Here is a 23,916-nt window from a genome sequence, read left to right on the forward strand (position 1 = left end):
GTTCGATGTGAGACGACACGCACGTACGCGCTCTTTCTTTTTCTCTTTTCCGACTCGAATAAATAAATCATTCCGATATTTGTTTTACAAAAGGAAGACACGGTTTGTCAGGGAGCAAAAGCAAAGTTTAAGTGCTGTCGGACGCGAAAGCTATACGGAAATTAATGGAAAATAGAGAGGTCGTGGGGACAAAAAAAAAAAAAAAATGAGAGAAACGCGCAAAAAAAAAAAAGAATTTCCCTCGTTCGCTGCCGCTCGTGAAGGGCTAATTTCGCAACGTGCCGTTGGCTGAACGTTCGCGGATGCGACGGGGAGGTGGAGGAGAGAGAACACAAGGGGCCGAATGTCGATCCGCGTCGCGAGAAATGAAACGTCAGGATGGGGCTCGCGCGTGTCGCCGACACGATCGCGTAGGGCGCAGCTCGCGGATATGAGCGGCACTCCGCAGGCCCGCCGGTCAGACGCGGGAACGCCGTTCCGGATAAACGGGAAAGGCAATCGCGTGCCATTAGCAAGCGGCCGATAACGGGTGAAAGGAGTTGGAAGAAAAAAATTGCACGAGAAAATAGGAACAGCTTCGTCGCGGGAACGGGGGAGAGCAGTAAGGGCGAGCGGATGGGACGAGATAGAAAATTGACGCGTTCATTATTGCCCGGAGCTTTGGGAGCGGAAAACAAAGAGAAAGAGACGGAGTGAAAAAGAGAAAAGAAAGGGAGGGAAAAGGAGAAATAGAAGAGATCACGAGTCACATCGATGATCGACTTGTAAGAGCCATGAGGCACTTTGTGCGCCTTTTCCGACTATCGAGACGATTTATTTATCCGACGATTGCAAATCTATATTACGAAAATTTTTAATCGGAGAGTGAGATCACGGATTTTAAAACAAAATGTGAATATTTTTTTTTTTATTATTTTATAACTATTTATGAAACTTTAATATTGAAATTTTAAGGGAAATACAATTTATTTCTAAAACATTTATTTTACTTTACAAGCAATTAATTTTTATTTTTTTTATTATTAAATTAAAGAAAAAAAAATTATTCACTAAAGTTCATTAATTAGGTCGATTGTATTTTTTTTTTTTTTTTTTTTTTTACTAAAGTACATAACATTGCAGCTAGGAACGAAGCGACCAAATTGCTGAGAAATTATTGACGCGTTTAATAAAATGTTATCAAATTATTTTATCAGTCATAAAACATTCATATCTATCGTTGTGTATCGCGCGTAATTTCACTTTCGCACTTTAATCAAAGATCATATATTTGGGGAACAACGAGTTGTGAATGCGGTCGGAAATTGCCAACAAATTAGAATAAAAGAGTGGAGAGAGGGGAAATAATTGCCCGTATTGTTGATTCTGCCAAATTATTGCATATTATTGAGAATTGATTGCATCGCGGTATGAAAATAAAAATCGATCTCGCGGGATACTTCTGATCTCAATTGGAGAGAAAAATTACAAGCCGTGTCAACGGCGCTTTTAATAGACGTTTAAGTAACGTAACAATTAATTTGAAAAATTATAGAATCCCGTCAATTTCATTTCTCGCTTTATTGGCGATTGCAGATTTAATGCGCATCGTCGTTAATATTTTTCGAAACTCTCGAGATTCGATTCGTTAGTCGCGTGCCAGAGCGTATAAATTTCGTAACCGTAACTTAGTTTTACGTGCAACCTATAGGGCATCTATTCCACGTTGAAAAGTTTATATTCACCACGGAGATACGCTCTCTCGACGCGATGTCTCGCGAAAATTTGAGGCTGTGTCAAACAAGCGGACGTACACTCGCGATTCTCGCTGCATCGAGATAAAGCATTAACGGCGCGCCCGGAAGTGTTTTCGGAAAATAATTCAGACGGCGTTACACTTGCACTTTGCATTTTACGAGAACCGTCGATCGCGAGGAGCGATACCGTCGCGGACACGGAGGGACGAGACACGCGGCGCGGAAAAAATTTAAGAATCCGAGGGGGGCTACAAAATTCAATGAATCTACTAAACATTATTTTAATTTAACGTCAAGTTTCCGGGAGACGTTGAATAAAATAGCGAGCCCTCTTCGCTAGAATTTATTTTAATAAAATCGATGCCGCGAGTCCAAATAGAAGAAAAAAGAAAATGGGAAAATAAAAAATCTCGGAGTTAAGGACGGGTCGTTGGAGTTTAATGTGTTTATTTGGAATCGACGAGTCGGGATGGAAAGACGAGTTTAAAAATACCCGAGCTAGAATTAGGGAAACAATAAAATCGAGGGTGTACCGCGGCCGGGGGTGGTCGGCATACATATATCGGGTGAGTTTGTCAACGACACGGTCGCTTTGACGTACGGCCCCGTGCAACAGCGGCCAATCAGACCGCGTGAAAAATCTGATGGAGTACGTAAGCGCGCGCGCGCGTGCGAGCGAGCGAGCGAGCGTATCGGTGGGGCTTAATCGAACGTGGTTCAAAGTCGACGACGATGCACCGCGATCTGCGTGTATGTGCATCTGTGTGTTTGTAAACGCCGTGCGCACACACACGTACACATACATGTACCCGCGTTGCATACGAACGTAACAAAAGCGGAAGTGACGGCAGGGATGCTCTCGATGCTTTGTGCCTCGCCGAAGAGACGGTGCTTGCTCGAACAGCGCGCCGCGACAAGCTCCACGTGGGTCAAAAGGTTGCAAAATGCACCTCACCGGAAGATGCATCTCGAGAAAGCGCGTCTTGTCCGTGCCGTCGTTCACGTTAAATGTAGTCCCAATCGTGAGGTTAATTAACCGGCAAGAGAACCGCGTTCCGGAAAAACCGAGCGGCGAAGATTTTTTTTCACGAGGTCGCTAAGAACTCTGCGAGTTTGCGATATTATTCTTAAAAAGATAGGTAGTGGATAGCGGGCAGTTTGTTGAAATAATTGTCGAAGGTGAATTTCGTTATCGAGAGGCTCGCCGAGTGGCTCGAGTTGACTTGAGAAGACGTCGGTTCTCGAGGGCTAATATACCGGGGTGATGTAGGTAGCCGGGCTAGCCAGCTCCGCGGATTGCTTCGTTTTCCAATCAAAATCGAGTTTGTCACTCGAGGGTGAGGCGAGGGGGGGGGATCGGCGGACACGGTGGGCACGTTCACCCACATACTCGAGAGCGGAGAACTCGAGCCGCTGTTTGGAATAACTCAAGAATGATTGCGATCTCGTTCCCGAGCGAGCGTACCCGTCCGCTGGCGTCACGTGGCCTCAATAGCCCCTTGATATATATATAATAAAATAATACACGCACGCGGTCACCCTTCACCCTCGCTCGTCGATTATACACGGTGTCTCGGAACTGCCTCGAAAAATTTTATTCGAAGAAACGTTGATTGAAATAAATTAAAATCTAGAACATTAATTCGCGAATAAAGGACAAAACTGCAATGTTTCAAATACGAGGAGCTAAAAGTATATTGTTTTTGATAATTTTTTATGCACGCTTAAATTTTTCAAAATTGCCATTACGAACAGTTTGGAAATTTTTCTATTAAATCGCGACTCTAAGACTTTGAAATATAAATGCATTTTGATTATTAATTTTGAAGTTATTAATTTTGCGATAGATTTAAAATAATTGACAGAATTGACATTTTCACTTAAAAATTTTTTTTTTATTTTGATAGATGACCAAACGTGAAATATGACTCGCGTGTTCTAATGAAAATCGTTCGAAAATCTACGAATCTTGCTTGCGTACGCGATGCCGATCGGCGTCCCGTCGAGCTCTACTCGAGCAGAATTCTGCATTCTACGGCCGGTGTCCGCGAACGCGGCCAGCTTCTTTCGAATTTTCTCGCTTCGTCGAGATTTATGGCGGTGATTCGATTTTATTGCTTATTGCCCGGCGCGCCCACCGCCGCGCCGGCCGGCGATATTCGCGGTGTCCCATTTCGTGTTCCTCCCTTCGCGCTCCTGCCACCCTACGTCGGGCAGTCCCGCGCTTTCCTCCCCTTCCCGGCCTACCACCCCCGATGTCTCTAATTCTTTCCCGCCCCCTACCGGTCCTCGAAAGGGCGGAATCGACGATTTCGGAGATGACGTTTTATTCGCCAGCGGCGGGGATTACCGGCGGACATTTATTTAAATTTATAATGAAAATACGAATGCGCACGCATTTTTTGTAATTTCGTGCGGACACGTAGCTATTCCACTTGAGGAATGGAGCGGGACAGTTCTGCGATAGTTATAAAACCGAGATCTGAAAATAAAAGAAATTCATACTTTCATTCTTTTAAATACACACCTTCATACACACACGCACATACACACACGCGCGCACGCCCTGCCTGTTTTTAAGAAAAATTGCGGTGAGTTTTGAATCGGCGATTGATTGATTTTATGTCTTTACACCGCGTCGTAGTAAAATAAATTTTTTTCGGCAGTCACGGGTGTTTCGTAATCGCTGTTACATTTCACTTGATATACGTGGCACTTGTGCACGGGAGAAACTCGACGCGTATATGATGCAGCACGGTCGCGAAAAGTTATAAATCAGCCCAATCACCCGCGGGTGTATTCCGGTTTAAAGCGATTATAATCCCGCCGAAACGCATTCACGGCTATGTTAATTACAGATTAACGCGTAAGTCAATCATTAATTCACGCGGCGAATATCAGAGCGCGCAAACAGAAGCGTGGGGGGCAAGGGGGGGAGAAGGCGGCCCAGTATGTAAATCGCGAAATGTCGAGAATACGTAACGAACGTCGTTAATACTTACGTGTGTTTACGTGCGCACGAGTCGCATATTGCACCTAAATGTAATTAAACATTATGCATATTTCGTGTTACGTCCAGTGACCTCAAAAGGGGGAGTGTGTGACGTCCGCTGCGCCCCGAATTCACATCGCGGAACGCGGGGGCTGCGTTTCGTAGAACTCGCTCATTGGTGATCGCCGCCTGTCGGAGATGTGAATTAAGGACGGTGCGGAAAATCGAGTTTGTACTTTTTTTAACACACAATGTTCCACAGCGTCGCCGTTCGCTCGCTGTGGTGTAGGTACGCGCCGAGTGTAACCAGCGGATGAGACTGTACTTGTATCTGTGCTCGACTTCCTCTCGACATTCATGCTTTGTCTTGTTGAAGAACGGGGCGAGGGGAAGGGGGCGGGAGATTCAGTTTTGACTAACAGATTACGGGCTGGTTTTTAGGGCAAGAGGGGTGGGCGGGCGGGGGCAAGTACTACACCTCAAGGGCTATTTGTCAATCCATTTAACAGCTAAGTAAGGTTGGTAATTTTCAACTCTAGTCGTGGGAATTTGTCTGGCGAGGGGTTGGGGAGGGTTCTGCACGCAGCAAGATGCTCGCGTCTATCGAGACATCGCATTCCCATCGCCATGCGTCGACAAACCCTACGCTCGCCTGCCGACCATCGATCCCGTTGCTTGTCGTCCGGTCTGGCCGCTCTCATAAACGTACGTTGTAAATTACGCGGAATGAATTATCGAGATTGAATCGCCGCGAGAATGCGTTACGATTTTGGAGAAACGCAACGCGTCCCGATGTTTAAGCGCTCCAGTTACGAGGGCCGTTCTCCGCGTTAAGGTCGTTAGGCGCGCGCAGGCGGCAGTGGAACTGGTCGACGCCTGGCGCGGCGGCAGTTCGTCTAAAGATCACTTTTCCCCGTGTGTACGTCTTCGTGTCGTGTTCTAAGGTCTAAGGACAAAGACGCGAGAGACAGAGAAGGGCATCGGAAACGAGAGCGCCGCGGGCCGCCACGTGTGTTGGCCGCTCGTCATCGCGCCGCTCGTTCCCCGGCCTCGTTTCCATGTCGCAGCAACGTAACAAACTTTCGAATCGCCGTCGTCGGATTCACCACGAAAGGATCGTGGTCGCGCGACCCGCTGAGGTGTCCCGCGGTTTTCATTCTTTAAACAGCATGAAAAGGCTCTGACGCGAGCTGCAATTTACGAAGAAAGAAAAATTTATTTTTAGCAGTAGATTGGCCTTTAGCTTGTATATTGAACACAATGCGAAACATTCATTAATTTGTAACGAGTCCAACTTTTCAATTTTTATTTCTTTTATCTCTCTTGATATTTGTCAGATTTTTTTTTTTTTTTTTTTTGTCAATCTTAAGTCAAACGAAAATGGAAATTTAAATGTAGCAAGGTGCTTCCCGACAATCACATTAATGCGCATGAGGGCAGCGCGTCGCGTTTCGGTAAAACGGAGAAAGGGGAAAAAAAAAGGGAGACGAAGACGCGTTTGACAGCTGGAGATATCGCGGGATTGTCATATTTCGCATTGGAGCAATATTTCCCGGGCTTGGAAATAAATAAATTGCCTCACGTCAGAACACCTTCGGTCGCTCGTGTGCCGGTCTTACCGCGCGCGTGTGCAACGTGCATATACATACACATGCACGGGCGTGTGTCGGCCTCGCGTGCGCACGCGCTTTTGTCTCTCGGCCTGTGTATGTGTGTATGCAGCGTTGCACTCTCGCGACGATGATAACGGCACACAACGCTCTTGCGTCGCTCGCTTGTGGCGAAGCTATTTTCGTTTCAGGGACACCCTCGTGGCGGGTGCGCGCGGCCACCTCCCCCCTTTCAGTTGTTTTGAATTATCCCGACTACCCTTTTGCCTCCTGCAGCGAAACGTCATTCTTTTCGGACTCGACGCGATGCACACCTACGCCCTTTGCCGGCACGTAGGGCGCGACGGAGGATAGACCCGAAGACGCAGAACGGAGGGGAAAACCTTCGTTAGAGTCACTCTCGTGAATTACGTAATATGTATATGTTAGCCATGCAGTATATGTACTACTAATATAGATATATATATAATATATATTTAGAGATATATATATATAGAGATATAGATATATTGACTGAGATATACAGCCCGGTGGCGTTTTATTGAGAAATTCATCTCTCTACCTTTGAAAAACCGACTGACCGGCCGTATCGTCCCTCCCTTCCCTCCCCCCCCCTCTTTTTCGGTTGGTTTTCAATCTCTCTTTATTCCATTTTTACTCCGTAAAAGGCGCTCTCCCTCACTCTTCCTTGGGCAATGCAACTCTCAATTGCGTAAAACGCGCACCCCTCGTGATCCTCGCTCGTAAAACGTTATTCACGGCGCCAAACGCGAGCGTTAACATTACAGCGTCTTCGATCTTTGACATTTTCGTGATTTTTCGTACGCGATCGGTCGACCGATCGCGAGGGGTGCTTGCGATCGTAAGGGTGTTTCGGGGATTCTCTCTTTTTATTTTTATTTATTTTTTATTTATTTTTTTTTATTTTTTGCCGATGTATTTCAACCGCGCGAGCTTGAACATTCGTTACTAATGAGTGCGAAATTTCGTTTCGTTTCTTCGCAAATAATTTCAGCCAAATTTCGTGTTCGGTTCTTGCTCGATCTGCACGTCAAACAGATCGGTGAAATGTACTTTTGATAATTCACAATTTTGCGTACGTGCATGTCACGTGGGTCTCCTGATATGATTTGTACGTGTGTGTGTGTACGTGTATGCGCATGTGTGTCACAGCGTGGCTTCGTGCTTACTCCTGATCGAATGAGCGCATGGATGACGGGATCGATCGTAACCTTCACAGAAACGTGATCGTGACTATCGTTGCTAAAAGAACGTCGATTCGTGCACGTCCCCGAATCGTGACGGCAAAGGGCTCATTCATTGTCCAATCGTGCCCGAAGGATTATCTCGTTTTCGACAAGTCAATCCGTACGAATGGAACAGAGGATTCCTAAAACGTTGCGCCGCGGTCTAGACAAATTCTTGAATAAGAGTCCACGATTGAAGTTAACAACGTAAATTCGCAATATATTTTCAACGGCAAACGATATCCATTATTCGCGTTCTAACACACGCGGCGCATGTAACCGTTTTTATTAACATTCTCATTCTGTGATATTCGCGTGTTCGAGCGATAACCTCTCACATTTGTCGCACATTAAAAATACAAAAATGAAAAAAAATAGAGAAAGAGAGAGAAAGAGAAAGAGAGAGAGAGAAAAAGAATGAAAAGAGGTATGACCGTCATTTCGTGTCATCAGCGTGTTGTGTTATTAAAGTCACGTTTCACCGGCGTACTAATTCGACGCGCTCATGTTGCCCGGGAGTACTGGCCGGCCGAAATAAACGGATCGGATTAATATCATTGTGAATGAAACCGGAAACCAGTACGCTACTTATCGGCAAACCGATACAGAATCGTCGTGTCACAGCGTTTTGCCGCAAATCTCGAGCGGTTTTGCTTGAAATACATCGACAATCGTGCATCATCATCGTCGGCGGACAGACGCGTCTTCCATGCTACAGAAAACGTTAATCACCCCGCGTTATAGGAAAATTCATTTGTAGAATCGCCAGTGACGAGAGAAAAGGTCATGCCGCGAACCGCGGCGGAAAAATGTGACGTTTTCATCCTTTTGTCAATATTAACAAAAAAATATTCCGCCGTTCCGTTGTTAACATACTGAAATACGTCGCGTACTCGTTCAATGTAATTTATGCAATAAAGATAAAATTTATGACACGTGATCGTACAGTGTATTACATACGTAAAAGTATATAAGAGTATATAAATGTACGTACGTATATATAAATCTTTGATTCTTCGATAAAATAAAGGTGAACGACGAACGTGAGTAGGTACGATTTGCGCGTTGAAGTTTCCACGTAGCAGAAATGATAAACTCGGTAAACACCAATTATGGTTATGAGGCGTTAAAAATTAATGAAAACGCGGAAACCAATTAACAGCGAGCGGCGGCGAGTGCGTTAGGATCAATTCGGTTTTCTCATAGGTCACGGTAATTATTCAATACGCCATTTGCTGCGTTACATCATTCAGCGGGTCGTCATTAACTTAATTATTTGCCGCTGCCGATAAACATGTGCTCGCCACAATTTTCGTTTTCGAACCATTCCCTTTCGACGGCGAGGATATATGGCTTTCTGTAGAATGGAAGAGCGGTCGTCTTTCCACGGTTAGATGTACGAAAGAAAATTTTTATTTCTCTCGCGTGAACTCTTCTCACGTGGGTGGCATTGTCTGCGATTTGTCTCGACATCTTGCTCTAATTATCCATTAAAGAAAAAGAAAAAAAAAAAAAACATGACTAACTTTTACCTCGTCAAGATTGTAATTTGTGATACACAATTAAATTTTAACAGAAACTATAAACCTCTGCTGCTTTTTATTTCGAAACATTAAACGCAAATTTTAATGAAAAATAGAGCTCCCGTGACTTTTGTTTCAAAGTATTTAATGCAATGAAAGGTATTTAGATCTCTTTTCGATGCAAAGATAATTACGCTTAAATTAGTTTGAGAGGATTTCTTCAAAGGTCCGGTATACCTTTACGAACTCGCGGCGTTAAAGTGGAACTATATAATTATTAATAATTCGGTCGAGCGAGTAAATATAGATCATCCGAGAAGGGACGATGCATATTTAATCCCGGTGAAGTATCATCGATAGCCAATACCACCCACTTCCGGTGTCATTCGCAGGGTCGTCCCGATAAGCGCGTGGGTGCGCGCTTTACACTTCGTCTCGCGAAAAAAAGGGGAGAAAAAAAAAACAAAAAAAAAAACCCTTAACCCGACACACATCCGCAGACTTAATTTTCGGGCGGGGAAAATACCGAGCCGAAAGCGTTAATCGAGGGTAGCCGAGAGTCGAGTGCAAAGTGACCAAGAAACAACCCTGCCAATGACAGGCGGACATTTCACGCCCCTGTCGCGAGCGATCGTGTCCACGTCAAGTCGGATCAATCCGATCGCCCTGTGATTTGCTGCGTGTAATCTCCCCTCCCCTCTCTCCCCCTTTCGCTCGCTCGCTCACATGCACTCTTTCATCCTCTTTTCCTCTCTTTCTTTCTCTCTCCTCCACTTTTTCTTCGTGGTCTCTCTTTCCGATTCGCATATTTGGTTTCGAATTTAGAGTGTGGCTGCTCGGTAGCGACGAGGTTACCCGTAAAAATCGCGAAAGCTGAATTTCGCGGGCGCGGATTAACCCTTTAACTGGATCCCTTCATCGCTCCAGCGCTCAACGCGATCAATTTTAACCTGGATTAGGCACGTCAGAAGAAGCACGTCCCTTCGCGATGGAGATCTGTGAACGCGACCGTGAGCCTAATTAATCGGCGTTGTGTCTTGTATTACACTTATAATTGTACACTTACGATTCCGAACGTAATTTTATTTTAGTTGTACATTATAGAAAAAAAAAAGAAAAAAAGAAATAAAAATTTGAAACAGGTAAACGAACAGTGAAAAAAAAGCTGCGAAAAAGAACTGAATTGAAAATTAATTGCGATTTTTGGGGCGGCGATTTTTCGCAACTGAAAAACCACGCGCGTTTAGCTACGGGTCGAATGCGTGTTTTGCCTCAAACGTGACGAATGTATCGCAAGTACGACGGTTGAGTACCGACGAAGTTTAATGCCGCTATCATACATTTGATCGAGAATACAAGTAGAAATTCTAAAACTATATGAAAGAAAACGAATTCGACGAAGATTTCGAACAGCATTTGGAATCAAATTCTACTTGCGGTACATCCTTAAAACCCTGAGGCAATAAGGAGCACTTGGCGTCGTCTGTCGCGAAAAATCGAAAGTTACAATTGATCTCGAGTCCCGAGCCGCGCGATCCCCGTTCGGTGTAAGAGATCCGTTTCTCGGGCCAGTTAAAGGGTCAAAGAACTAATTGAATGTTGCCGATTCAATTTGGAATACGGTTCCCTGTTAATCCTCGAAACAGAGCGCTCGCTTTTCTCCCTTTTTTTTTTTATTCTTTCCATCCGTCGGCCTTTCCTTTCTTCCCCATTTCCACCCTTCTTTTTACTATTTTTTTTTTATTTTTTTTTTATTTCTCAACCCTCTCTATCAGTCCAACAGCAGCGGCTCGAGCGTCTTCTCAATAAAATGCCTCCGTACGTGTGTCACTTGTCTGGTATATTTCCTTGTTTTTCGGAATTGCTTGTAATGGTTAGTCACATATACATACGACTGGGATCGTTGTAGTGTTGTATGGCTGTTTGTTGTGTGCTGTTCTGTTTCTCTTTAATCTAAAGCTTACGTTTAAAGAAGCAGCAGCAAGATACGGTATATATATATATATATAATATGTAGGCGGATGGGTATATAGAGGCCATAATCACGTATGTATATATATATAGATATATATGTATATACGGTTCATACAGGTACAGCGAGCGTGCATGGATATTCATTGTATATATGTATATTTTTCCCACCCATGTGAGATTCGCTTGCCTTTTTCGAGAGCTGTCGATGCTGGTCGCACAGCTAAATCAACGCAAACAGAACTCAGTCATAATGTATAAATGCAGCCAGCCATCGCTCGCCCTTCCCCGTGTCCGTTTTGTACCGTACCGTTATTCCCGATTAATTTTTAATCCCCCTTCCCTCTCGCGCGCGCGAAGATGTATCCCCGCGTTTGTTTCTTCGTTCGTCCGTTTGTTCCGACACCCGCACGTTTCCCCATGCGAATAAATTCAACCAAGATTCTCGCGGCAGATAAGTCTCGGCAAATTCGTAAAATACCAATTAAATACGACGAGTCTCTCTTTCTGTCTTTTGAAAGAGAGAGAGAGAAAGAGAGAGCGAGAGAGAGAGAAAGAAAGAGAAAGAGATAGACAGCACGCGAAATATTTTCGATTTGAAATTCCAGCGGAAAAGATTTATGTCGCGTTGAGGAAAATGGTTGGGGGCATTTCCACGAGAATACGCAAAAAAAAAACGAGGGAGCCGAGTTCCCTGAGCGCGAAGCCGAGGAGATTCGCGTCTCCGCGGAAGACGTGCCGAAGGAAGATGTCCCGCGACCGAGGCCTGCGGTCGCGGCACATCCGTCGACTTCCGGACACGATTCCAGCCGAGCTCGATTCTCCCCCCGGTCTCCCGAATCCGATGGAGCTCGCGTGGAAAAATCGTGGCGTACGACGACTACGACTACGACGACGATAACGACACAGCGTACGCCTGCGTCGCGTCACGTCGCGTCGCGTCGCGACGCCGCTATTTTTCTGGTCTTTCCGGCTTCTTACGTCCTTCTCCCTTTGGAAATCGCGCGCGAAAAATGGCTTCGTTTTCCCGCATCGATACCGATTTTCCTCGCTCGAGCGGCGGCTGCATGGAAATTGAAGACAAACCAAAAATGCGAGAGAAAAAGAAAAACAAACAATGAACGGTGGGGCGAAAAGAAGAAGAAAGAAGCTGCGCCTATAAAACGTAGATATAATATCTGTACATATGCATGAGGCCGATCGATCGATTCATCCATCAGTCAGTCAATCGAAAGCAATTGACGAAAAATACTCAGCCGGGGGAGCGAATCAATGGGACGGGAGAACGAACTGACTGAACCAAAAAACGCAAAGGCAAGTCGTGTTTAATGTCATCGGCTAAGTGTCTTCGCGTGAGCAGAGAGAAGCCCGTACCTTCGAAAAAAAGAAATTGGAAGAGGAGGCGGGTGGTGGGAAAACGCGGTATCGGTATTTTTCGTCGGGTGATGATATTCGATTATGTAGAATCGCGTTCCACCGGGAACGAATTCTGTTCAAAGCAAAGCGACGGCAGCGTTTACTTCTAACGGATTTTATTTTGCCCGGGCGGCATTTTGCCGTCGCCGCTTCGACAGATTCGACTCGCAATAAAACGCGATATTTCTCGACGCTGAATTTTGATACACCATCAATTTCGAGGAGAAAGATTTTTCTGGAGAAAAAGGGTTGATCGACGATTTTTCTGCTTCGGGGCGGGGATAGGGAGAGTCGCGAAGGAGAAGGGTCTCAAAAGCGAAACGAAAAAAAAGAAAAGGGACAACACTTCCTTCCACCCACGCGCGCATTCTTGCGTGTTTGTGTGTTCCTGTGTATGCGTGTTCGTGTGATATATAAAGACAAAGGTCAAAGGTCAATGTAATCTCGAACCATTACAACAATGTCATAGTAATCTGGTTTCAGAAACATGTGTGGTTATCATAGGTGGAATTATTTACGAAACACCGAAACTGAGAGACTCACAAGCAGGAAGAGGAGGGTGTTTTCCTTCGTTTAGAGTTGACCGATCTCACGTTAACATTGCGCATCTGGTAGTCTGCAATGCAAAACACACTTTGGTAGGGTCAGGGACGGACGACGGCCTTCGACGAGACGATGAGAAACGGAGAAGGCGACTTTTTTTTTATTTTTTTAATTTTTTTTCTACTTGCGATCGTTTCATTCTCTCTTTCTCTCTCTTTCTCGTTTTCTCTTGTTCTTTTTTTTCTTTCGCTCTCCCTTTCTCTCTCTCTCATTCTCTCTGGTCGCCTTTGTAGAATTAATTCGACCGGATTCACGGTGAAACGCCGTCGGATAATTATATTACGGCGCGTAAATCGGTCTTATAGGAAAAGAACCTTCGTTCGCGATGCCATTAAATTAGAGATTAATAGCTGAGCCGACATACAACCCTTCGGGAATGTACGCTTGAAAGCAGATAAGGCGTTGGCTGCGTCGATGGCAGCTAGCGAACGTGATTTTAGAGTCGTGTGCGTCGAGTTTCACATGTGCCGCATGTATGTACCGCGCCGGCCGGTTTGCCGATGACTGATTTCCCCCCGTTCTCTCATCCCTTGTCTCTGCCTCCTAGGGTTACGTACGCTAGCCGCTGTCGTCGTAGAAAACGCCGTATCAGACCTTCGGTATATGTAGCGTGAATGAATTCGAGAGGTAGCGCAACAAACGCACGATAAAAATTTTATTCGGCCAATTGGCGATTGTGCCGCGAAATACCGCGAGGAAAGATTTTTCCATCGGGACCGAATTTGCGGACAGCTGCTTAATTATCCGACGGCGATCCTTCCGTTTTTTCTCCTTCTTCAAGTCGCCGTTTCTCTTGTCGCCGCTTTCTCTTCTCCGTCCTGCATTCTCCTTTCCTCTTTTTACATTGTCCCGACACTTCGTCTCTTATCTCTCACTCCGTCTTTGTCTCTTAAGTCGGGGCGATGCGCACGAATCTCTTGTCGTCGATTTTTTTTTTTTCTTTTCTTTCGCATTCTCTTCCGCCGCCCGGCAGAGAAAGCGACGGCGTACTTCGCGACATGTATTTAGACTCAATAATCGCGATTGAGAACGATAAAGACGTGATTCACCTCGCACGAATCTCTCTTTACGGTTCGAACGAAAAAAAGAATGGATTCTAGAAATAAAAATTTGATATAAAGAATTTTTTTTAGTTAATTAATCGAAATGCATGATTTTTAAATAAAAGTACAAACACGATAAATGAACCGTGAAATTAAAACCGTATCTCTGACCTTTTCTGATCGAACACGACCGTAACTCCTTATTCCATGTCTGGCCATATCAGCGGCCGTAACTTCTTACTTCTCGGCTGACCACAGGCGGCTGTAACATCTTAAGTAAACCGCGCTGCCCCGTCGTCGCTTTCTCTTTCTGTTTTTTTTTCTCCTTTTTCTTCTAATTTATTCTCCTCGTCTTTTTTTCATTCCACCGGGGAATTAAATTGGCGACGAAAGAGAAATCGTAGGGACCCGTGGTGGGACCGTTAAGTCTGCTCGCCATCGAAATAAAGAGGGACGCTGCGTCGATCAGAGAACAAGAAACGCAAATCAAGTGGCCCTCGGCGCGAACGGACCTGTCGCTCTCCTTGCCTCGGGGTACCAAACTACGGGTAGAAGTCCACTCTAAATTCGAAACGAAATCAACGAGCCGAACCGAGCGGCCGCTTCGCGAAAGCGGAGAGAATTCGAGGGTCCTCTCTCTGATCTATCGTCCGGTACGATCGGTCAAGCTCTCTTGATTCAGCGACCACTTTCTCTCGGTGCCTATGTGGGATCCGGAGATCCACACGGGCCCGAGGAACCCTCCGGGACTTGAGGACTTGGTGTCCGACGGCGCGCGAATTTTGAAATTCGACTCGACGGTCCAAGAGGAAAAAGAGATCGTGTATCTAAAAATCCGTGAATTCCAGAACCACGCGGACATTCCGCGGGATTCGAGGAATCCGTGGATTTTTGAACCCCGAAGCGCCAGTGGGATTCCGTCGTCCAGGCGTTCGCTTCCGGTCGAGCGTCTTCGAGAATCCGCGGAGGCTTCGGGCATAAAGTAATTTGCGATTTGTTGGCTGCGATTATCAGCGCGTAACACGATACTTTTATTACGCCTCGCGGATACTCGAGGACGCCCTGATCCTGAAAAGAAAATTGTTATATGCTCTTATATTCGATAGGAGGATGCGAGGAGCGCGCCTGTGCGTGTGTACGTGTGAATGTGTGCGCGGCTGTGGGAGCGCGTGTGTGGGTGTAACACACACGTATGCTCGGCGTTGTTAACGCACGCCGTATTTAGTCCACGCGAAAAGCGATCGGGGGGACGTAAACGGACGTAAGCGGGAATAAAAAGAGCTGAATATCTGTCGGGGCCGGGCGATTTGCTCGTCCTCATCGTCGTCCTCGTTCTCGTTGCGCGCGCGTTCTCCGTCCGCGTTGCGCGGGATGCTCGTCGCGCTCGTGCACTCGCAGCCGATATATTTTCGCCTGCGTTCGTCTCTTTTTTTTTCGGGAGACGGACGATTAAAGAGAAAGGCAAAAAAAAATTAAAAAAAAAAAGGGGGGGAAAAAAGAATGTCGGGAAAGGGCGGAGTGGGCTCCGTGCGATCGGGAAGCTTTTTGGAACTCGCTCCACGCCGATTAGTCGCCCGGAGCATTATCGAATCGCCGAGCCGAATCGATATGGCGTGTCTTAACAACCGTTCTTATTTTTAAAATTATCATGTATCTGATTTGTAGATTTAATGTCCGTGAAATTACCGTCGTTGCCATCGCGATGTATTAATTGTTACCTCGTTCGACTGCGGAGAAACCAAGCGTCGTGATAGAAAACGGAAAATCGCCGATAACGCTTTGATTAATTGCGCGATCGAGAGAGAAATGCGGCATCATTTTCATCATTAAATTATTTAGTATATTTCCTAAGTTTAATAAAACCTACAATTATTTAGATGTAATTAGATGTTGAATTTGAGGCATAGTTTTTTTATATATTATTTTAAGTTTTTTATCTTGAGAAGTTGTCTTACGATTGAATTTACATTATCTTTCGTTTAATATGTATACCGAAAGTATTTCGTTGCGGTGGCATAATCTTATAGAGTTTTATACGTCTCCGACACGGTTACTCGTTCAGCGAGGCCAACGGCGATTTAATTAAATGCGAAATCAATGGCTGCTGATTGCTAATTAAAGTCCGCGGACTTATTTATTGCGTCGTGACTAATCTTGTCCGCGTAATAACGCACCGCTCGATTCCAGCGGGACGCAAACGATCGAAGCGCTTGTCATTTCTGTCGTCCTACGAGTCGAAAATACGTACGATGGAGATGAACGCGAGCGTGAGAAAGGCGGAGGGACAGAATAAGAAGTCGGGACTATTTTTCAGAGTCCCTTCTTTGCTCGCGACGCGCGACCCGATTATCTCCGTGGAAGCGATAAAAAAATCAAACTTCGCGTCCATCACCGCGCGATCCGACCTCGGACGATTACAGCCGTCATTTTGTCGTCTCAGCGTTTCGGCAAAAATATCCGGGCGAAGAAGTGTAATTTCTCATTCCCAAGACGGCGAAAGAATAGCGATGCGTTTTAAATGCATCCATTTGCGTTTTTAATTTGATACCGGCGAAGCGTATCGTATCAGCGGCTTCGCGTGACGCTCGCCGCTCTTCGATATTCCGAACGCGAATAGCACAAAAGATCGCTAAATGCCCTTTGATTATTGAAAAATAGCCTGCTCGCAAAATTTTTCCGCGCGTCCCGATCGATCGTGATTAAAGATAGTTTATCAGATGCAAATGACAAAATTGAAAAAAGTTAGACGTAATTTAAGTAGAAAATTAATTACTTTAATTTCTTTGGATTTTTCTTTAGAGGAAATTTACGGAAATTTCTCCGATAGCCTGAAGTTTCTCGGTTTCTTTTCAGACGGAATTTAGAAGGGCTTCCGGTACCCCTTTTTTTTTACAAGAAATTATTCTGTCTTTCTTTTCTACGTCCGAAGATACGACTGAATTCCGAGAGTTTATGCATTTAATTACCAATCGAAATAAGTCAAGAACCGACGTTGCAAATCCGTAAAAAAAAATATCTGACGCGCGAAGAGTTTGCGCTGTTTAGAATCTTTCCGGAGTTGAAAAATTCTGAAGGGGAGAAGGAGGCCGAGACCGTAATGGAATCCCGAATTCTCCTTGAAACAGGAGAAATGAAATGTCATTATTACACTCCTCGTCTCTTCTATCTACCCTGCACTTCGCTGGCACGAATTTCTCTTGCACCATTCTCAAATCCCATCGGCGGTAGAGGGAAAAGAACGAGAAGGAAAGAGAGAGAGAGAGAGAGAGTCGATTACCTTTGACGGAACCACCTGTTCGGCGTTATCCTCTTTTTTTCTTAAGCGACGCCCGAATTCGTTTCATGGCTTGCGTCCGCTGGCACCACCACCGCCGCCGCCGCCGCCATGGCGCATCCGCATACGCTATAAAGCGGCAAAGTGGTCGGTCGGTCGCGGACAGAGAAAAGCGAAGGGTGAGGAGAGAGCGCCCGGTGCATCCACTAGGGTAGTGTGGGCGGACTTCGAAGCGGCGTGGAGTAGAGGGCGAGCCCGGGGGGAGGAAGGTTGGGAATTTAAAAGTAATTTTGACGTCGGAAAGAGTGGCCGGCGCTGAGAGAGGGCACCGACGGATCGTTACGGTCCTTTGATCGCGAATTAAAAGCTCGAAGTCGACAGTTTAGCGATGCCACCTCTATCGTGACGATGGGCGGCGAGCGATGGTTCTGTCTCTCTCTCTCTCTTTCTCTCTCTCTCTTTGGTTCAAACTCGAGGTACCTATTCACCATCCGAGTCTCTTCCTCCTTTTCCTCCTGCCTCTATCTTTTTCCGCGCAATGTCTATCCGCCTGTCTTTCTCTTCCACCATCCCCTCGTAGGCGCGCTCTCGCGCCATATTTCCCTGTCTTCTGCGGCCGGTTCGTTAACCTGTCTGCAGCATTTATTGGCGCTTGCCGATGTAAAAGGAAGAGCTTACCAATAACATATTACTGTGTTTCAATTCTGCAACGGGCGTAGGTAGAGAAAAAAAAAAGAAAAAAAAAGAAAGGGAAGGGAACGGCGTTTCGCGGATAAATCCTTTGCGAGAGCGACCGTTGCGTCAGTCGACGGGAACGGGCCGCGTTCGGGCTTTTTCCCCCCGTTCCCCCAGCCTGCCCCAACCCACCGCCCCCCTTTTCGCCGCCTGACCCCCTTCGACCCTTCGCCTTTAATCTCTTTGGACCGAGAATCAGAGAGGGTATCCTTGGATCATCTCGTCGATCGCCGCCGATTGATTCGCGATCGGCCGCTTGTCGTCCGAACCGGCCGGCTCGATTGTGCTGATTTCATTACCATCGAAAATTTAATTTAACTTTCATAGCGCCGCGGGGTGACGCCGGCACGCCGCCGCCGTGTGCTATTAATAAGAGCAAATAGCGCGCGCGCGGGGCCGACCGCGTTTCTTTCTGACTGTCGAGTCAATAATGACGTGAGCGCGGATAAACAAAGGGACGAGCCTTGAAAAAAGAGAGACTGCGGAAAAAGGCGACGAGAGGAATCAAAGGTTACGGAATAATTTGCAAGCGAAATGGTGGAGGCACCCTTTGACGACCGATCCCGCGCGGTCGAAAATAGACGGAATTCTGGTTTTCGAGCGGCGGCCTTTTCCTCCACCTTCCCTCCCTATCGCTCTCTCTTCTCACTTGCCGTCGCTTCGAAACTTGCCATTCGTAGGGGGATTAAGATTTAGTTGCCGAATGAAAATTTACGGTAAAGCGGCAACTCTCCTCGCGAAGCTTCCTCGAGGGAAAGATCGACTTAAAGTTTATCGGGAAAATCCGCGCTTTTCGACGTACAGGTGGCTGCGGGACACCTCGCGGAGACTCGCCCCCGCTCTGTCTCAGGCTCTTATTCAGGCTACCTTTTTCCACTCCCTTGAAGAGCGGTGTCGTAAAAATTTATTCTCGTCGAAGAGACGCGGCGAAGAATTACGATTCCGACGCGTTCGATTGCGCTTATACGCGGCCGTGGATAAAACTTGGGAAGCGGACGCGACTCGTGGGCTTATAATAAATATTTCGACCGCGTCGACGGCAGGAAAATCGACGGCGAGGGGAGGAAGGATGGCCGCGCACGGTGGAGACGGAGCCGTTTAGGCGGGATACGTTCGATTTTGTCCGAATATGACGGCTCGACGTTGCATACGAGAGTCGCCCCGCGAGCGAGCGAGGGAGAAAGGGAGAGAGCGGCGACTCGCGGATAGGGAGGCTGCGCGGATGAGGGGAGGGCGGGAGGGAGCCGGCGGATTCGAAGGCCGGGGCTTTTCGGTCGAGAGTTTCGGCCGGAATATCGGAAAACGCCGCCGAGTTAGAGTACAAGGGAGAGTCCGGAGGCTTACCCCGATATATATGCATATAAACACAATACCTTGCGTCGCGGGGGTGGCGCGCGACGCATACAAGCGCGCGCGCGCGCGTACGCGACTCTTTCGTACTGATAGCGCACACGCACTTCGAATATCCACGTCTATTTTATATCCGCCAGGGTGACGAGGGGACTTCGAAAAAATGGGAGAGGAGGGCGAAGGGGGGGTCCTCCGTGCGGGTGGTACTGTTCGCCTTCTCTCTGCCCGCGCCCCGCTAATCCGAAAACTCGTGTGTGCTCGAAAATCGCCCGACGATTATTGCCGTCGTCTGTGTTCCGGCCGATCGAGCGGATCGACTTGCGACGTCGATCCGCACGTGAAGATTACGCGAGGATCTCGAATTTCGGGCTCTCGGCTCTTTTTTCCAAAAAAACAAAAAAAAAACATTGGTGGCGATATTCGTCCGAGTTCTCGATACGCCTGTCCGAATTTTTCTTCGCTCTCGTCACCGAGCTCTTCAGTTCCGCAACTTCGCCAAGTCAGAAATCGTGAATTTTTAACAAAAATCAGGCCGCTGTTCTCGCAAATTTTTTCAGCATTGTTGGTACACTAACTTTGATTGTCGGGAATAATCGATATTTAATATTGTCGCTTAATAAACAATCTCTTTTATTTAATTATAATCACACCCGCGATACTTTTATTTCCGTCGGTACTCTTTCTGTATTTAGTTTAATAATATAATTATAGTGAGCGATATAAAATCGTGGGAAATTGAATTTTCTAAAAATAAAGCCGATAGAAATGTCATCGCACTTGCTAAACAAACACCCACCACGTTCGACTCGGTCTTCATAGATCAATTTTTCGACTAAGCAAACCCAATAATGTTAGATCACCATATCGTTTTGTTACCGTGCTACCTTTACTCGATTCGCTTTTTTTGCTCAAAGCTGTTTCGATCTCCTCGTCGGATCGGTTCCCGTTCGGCGTAGATAAAACCTAATTAATTATGTTTATCTCAGTGTCACTCGCGAAGTTCGATTTTCGAAAATGCGAGTCCGATCGTCACGAGACCGCGCGCGCTATGGGGGACGCTAATTATCGGCGCCGGAGCCCCGCGGGTGCATCGACCGGAAACGCGACGCGGGATTCGCGTCGCGCTGGCAGGTTTTTCCGGCGGGTTCTGCCATCCCGGGTTTTCAGTTTGCTGCGTAGCAGATTTCGAAATCCCTCAATTTGATGAATGGCCGTGATCGCGCGACGCCGACGACCCCGGGGGTTGGGCGAGGTGGGTCGCATGATTAATATGCATTGAAAACGACGACGATGACGACGTCGGTGACGACGACGACGGCCGACGCGCACCGTGGAACGTGATGTCGAAATCGCGCTGCGTCGCGGATCGTCAACGACGACGACAACGACGTAGCACGACTTGCCGTACGCTGCCCGTGGCGATAAATCGTTCTCCTCCGAACGAAGGCAGGGACATTGTACTTTTTCGACCGAGAGGAGCAGGAAAAGGCACCGAACTCGCGTTGATCTTTCTTTTAATCGGTTTGGATTGATACGCTTGTGGGCAATCAAGACGTACGTTTTAACTTTGTTTGAAAGGTACGTGTGTAGCGAGATTTCGTATATTTATAGAATCCGACGTTTTCTTTAATGAGAAATGAAAGATTGTTGCAGCTGAAGATGTGGAGGAATCAAATATAGAAATGAGGGTACGCCGTTATTGAGTAAGCTCGATAGAATCGGAAGTATTGCGCTACGTAACATTATTTAGCATTTCAATATAAATACATTTACCGTAGGAAAAACATCGTTTTCAATTAATGAAAATGCATTATTATAATTATATTTAATAATATTCAATCAGTTATCGATTAATTAAGGTTATTTTTGTATCGTTCACTGCGATATGTTTCAAGAGTCGTTAATAATTAAATAATTTTTTAAATTTTCTTTCTGAAGGAAATATGAGAAAATGTGTGACATAAATAAATAAGCCACGGATTAATAATTCGAACGTTTATATATCGTAATTTTAAGAATATTTGAATTGAGATAATTAAATTATTAAGGCAGTTTAAAGAATATTGTAGATAGAAACTTGGATGCTTATGATTGAAATGGATGAATTGAACGAAGGACACGATCCCCTTTTCGTTCACATCGCGCTTCCCTCACCTAATTATTCTCCTCTTTTGTCGATCCTCTCGCAGACCACTAGCTCTTTCGTCTCTACCCTCGTGGGTTTGTATAACGTTACCGGTAACCTAATAACGATCGAAAGGCGGCGGTAACCGAAACCGGAAGCGCACGTGAACGAGGAAACCTCTTCGACGTGCGACTAAGTCGATTCGTCCGGCTCTTTCGTTGCTATCCTGTCTACTATGCGAATTCGATATCACGACTTCCCCTTCTTCTCGTATTATCTTTTTATACACAAGTTCTGCACTAGAAAGTCGGAAAGAGGCCGACATAATTTTTTATTTAGACAGTCGCAGACATATAATAGCGGTTATGATTAATTTCTCAATAAGAATTTGGATTAGCGTTCGATTTTAGTGATTTAGAGAGCGATAAATAAATTGTAAAATAATAATTTTCAGGATTTATTTGATCGAAGAGTTAACAGTCTACTAATTCCAGAATTTTTCTTTATATGAGTTTATAGAAAAAAAAAAAAAAACGAATGCGTGTTATCGGTATTGCTAACGAGGAAAATATACGCGAAAGATAGCAGGGTTCCGTCGCCGATAATCTTTTCTCTCAATCGCGGTAGAATGGAATCTGAGTTTAGATTGGATCGCGGGCTTAGTAGACACAGCAAAATAGATTGTTAAATAATACAGCGCGTAAAATGGGGAGGGCGGCGGAGAGGAAAAAGGAGAAGAGAGATTGGCGGTCGTAATAAAATTCTTCGTCGCGAATATCGTGTAATGGAAAATTTGCGAGAATCGCGGCCACTTCGTGTAATGGACAATCACGCGATCGGCAAAAATCGCCGGGAATTAGAGGATATTACACGAGTCCGTCAAGAATAATGGAAGTTCGCTGTGCTCGTCCTCGTTCGAGTCTCCTTTCCCGATCTCTTTTGGCGCTCTCCAAAGGAAATCTTTTTCGCGCCCGTGCAACGTCAAAAGGGGGTTGCGTGAGTGAACTCGGAAAAGACGCCACCTTTCGGTCGGAGCCTTTCACGAAATAGGATAGTGGAGCAAGGTCGCGGCTTATAGGGAAAACCGAGAGATGTTAGATTACGTGAGAGCACTACGGAGCGAGTCTAACTCATATTAGCGAAGCGAACAAATCGGGCGGAATTGCCTATCGATAGAACGTAAACACGAGCGTATTAGACGATTATATAAACTACGCTGTTGCTCGATAAAATAGCCAATAGCCGCGTGCGCGATATTTAAATTAAAAATCTAACGCATAAATAGAACAATTAATTGGCAAATTAATTTCAAAGTTTGTAAGTATTCCATTTTTTTTATTTTTTTTTTTTTTTTTTTTTTACAAACGGACCTTTATGAGATTATAATGGAACTGCAGTATAATAATCCGTTGCGCGTTATTTTTTTCTTTTTTTTTTGCACGTTGCGCTTTCATAAAGCTTCGCTTTGTTCAGCGAAATCAGGAAAATGATCTGTATTATTGTACCTACAAGAGAATATAATTTTCTAGCCATTCACGCGTCTCTGGCTGTCAATATTTTAACGCCCGGTCCAAGCCTACTCTCGCGGACGTCTCGGTGACGTCTGAGTGATTACGATTATTCGTTCGAATGTAACGAAGGCGCCTGCGGTCCACGTATACGTGTCATTATTCGAGGGTCTGACCGTATCCTAGCGAGCGTGAAGATGTCCTCGGAATCGCGAGGAATTAATATAGTTCGACAATGTGGCGGGAGTGATTATTATCCCCGCCGTCCCTCTCCCGCTTCGAGCGCGCGTGATTACGCGCACGCACGCGTACGCACTATGTACATACATCCACGCAATATGTGCTGAAGTGACGTCGGGATATGTGTTGCGCGTGACATATGTACTAGGCAACGCGGTACGTATGTACGGAGGCGCGCGTATGCATCTTATTGGTGCACGGAAATCCGCGTGGGTGCACGCACACACACGTGCGTCCAGCCCCGGTTACTCCCGTTCCCTCTCTCTCTCGCGTCGTGCATCTACATATGTAATTAGCGACACGGATTACGGGGTATATCATCCTCGCGGGTTTGTGTACATACGCGTGTAATACACGTATATGCGATTAACATCTGGCTGCTGCCGACAACGATGACGACGACGACTGTGCCGCGCCGCACGTCGGTACACACACGCTGTTTGCTGCTGCATGTGCATCGCGAGGCACCGTGCGCGGGCGCGTGTGTAGAAGCGCGTGCATGTATACGCGGAGTATGCGTGTTAATATCGAATCCCGAAATTA

The 23,916-nt window shown here is 46.0% G+C and overlaps 1 protein-coding gene across 2 annotated transcripts in view; it reads right to left on the minus strand.

The window, feature by feature from the left end:
• Positions 1-23,916, minus strand: part of LOC139102475 (hepatocyte nuclear factor 6) — a 79,806-nt gene that overhangs the window by 16,083 nt on the left and 39,807 nt on the right. The window contains exon 2 of one of the 2 annotated variants that reach the window (XM_070656382.1): positions 13,039-13,111. The exons of the other annotated variant lie outside the window; for it this stretch is intronic. Coding sequence (XP_070512483.1) covers positions 13,039-13,111 — 73 coding nt within the window. The remainder of the gene's footprint in view (positions 1-13,038; positions 13,112-23,916) is intronic. 2 annotated transcript variants of the gene reach the window in all.

Source organism: Cardiocondyla obscurior, linkage group LG05 (assembly GCF_019399895.1).
Source record: "Cardiocondyla obscurior isolate alpha-2009 linkage group LG05, Cobs3.1, whole genome shotgun sequence".
In the NCBI taxonomy this organism is placed as follows: Eukaryota; Metazoa; Arthropoda; class Insecta; order Hymenoptera; family Formicidae; genus Cardiocondyla; species Cardiocondyla obscurior.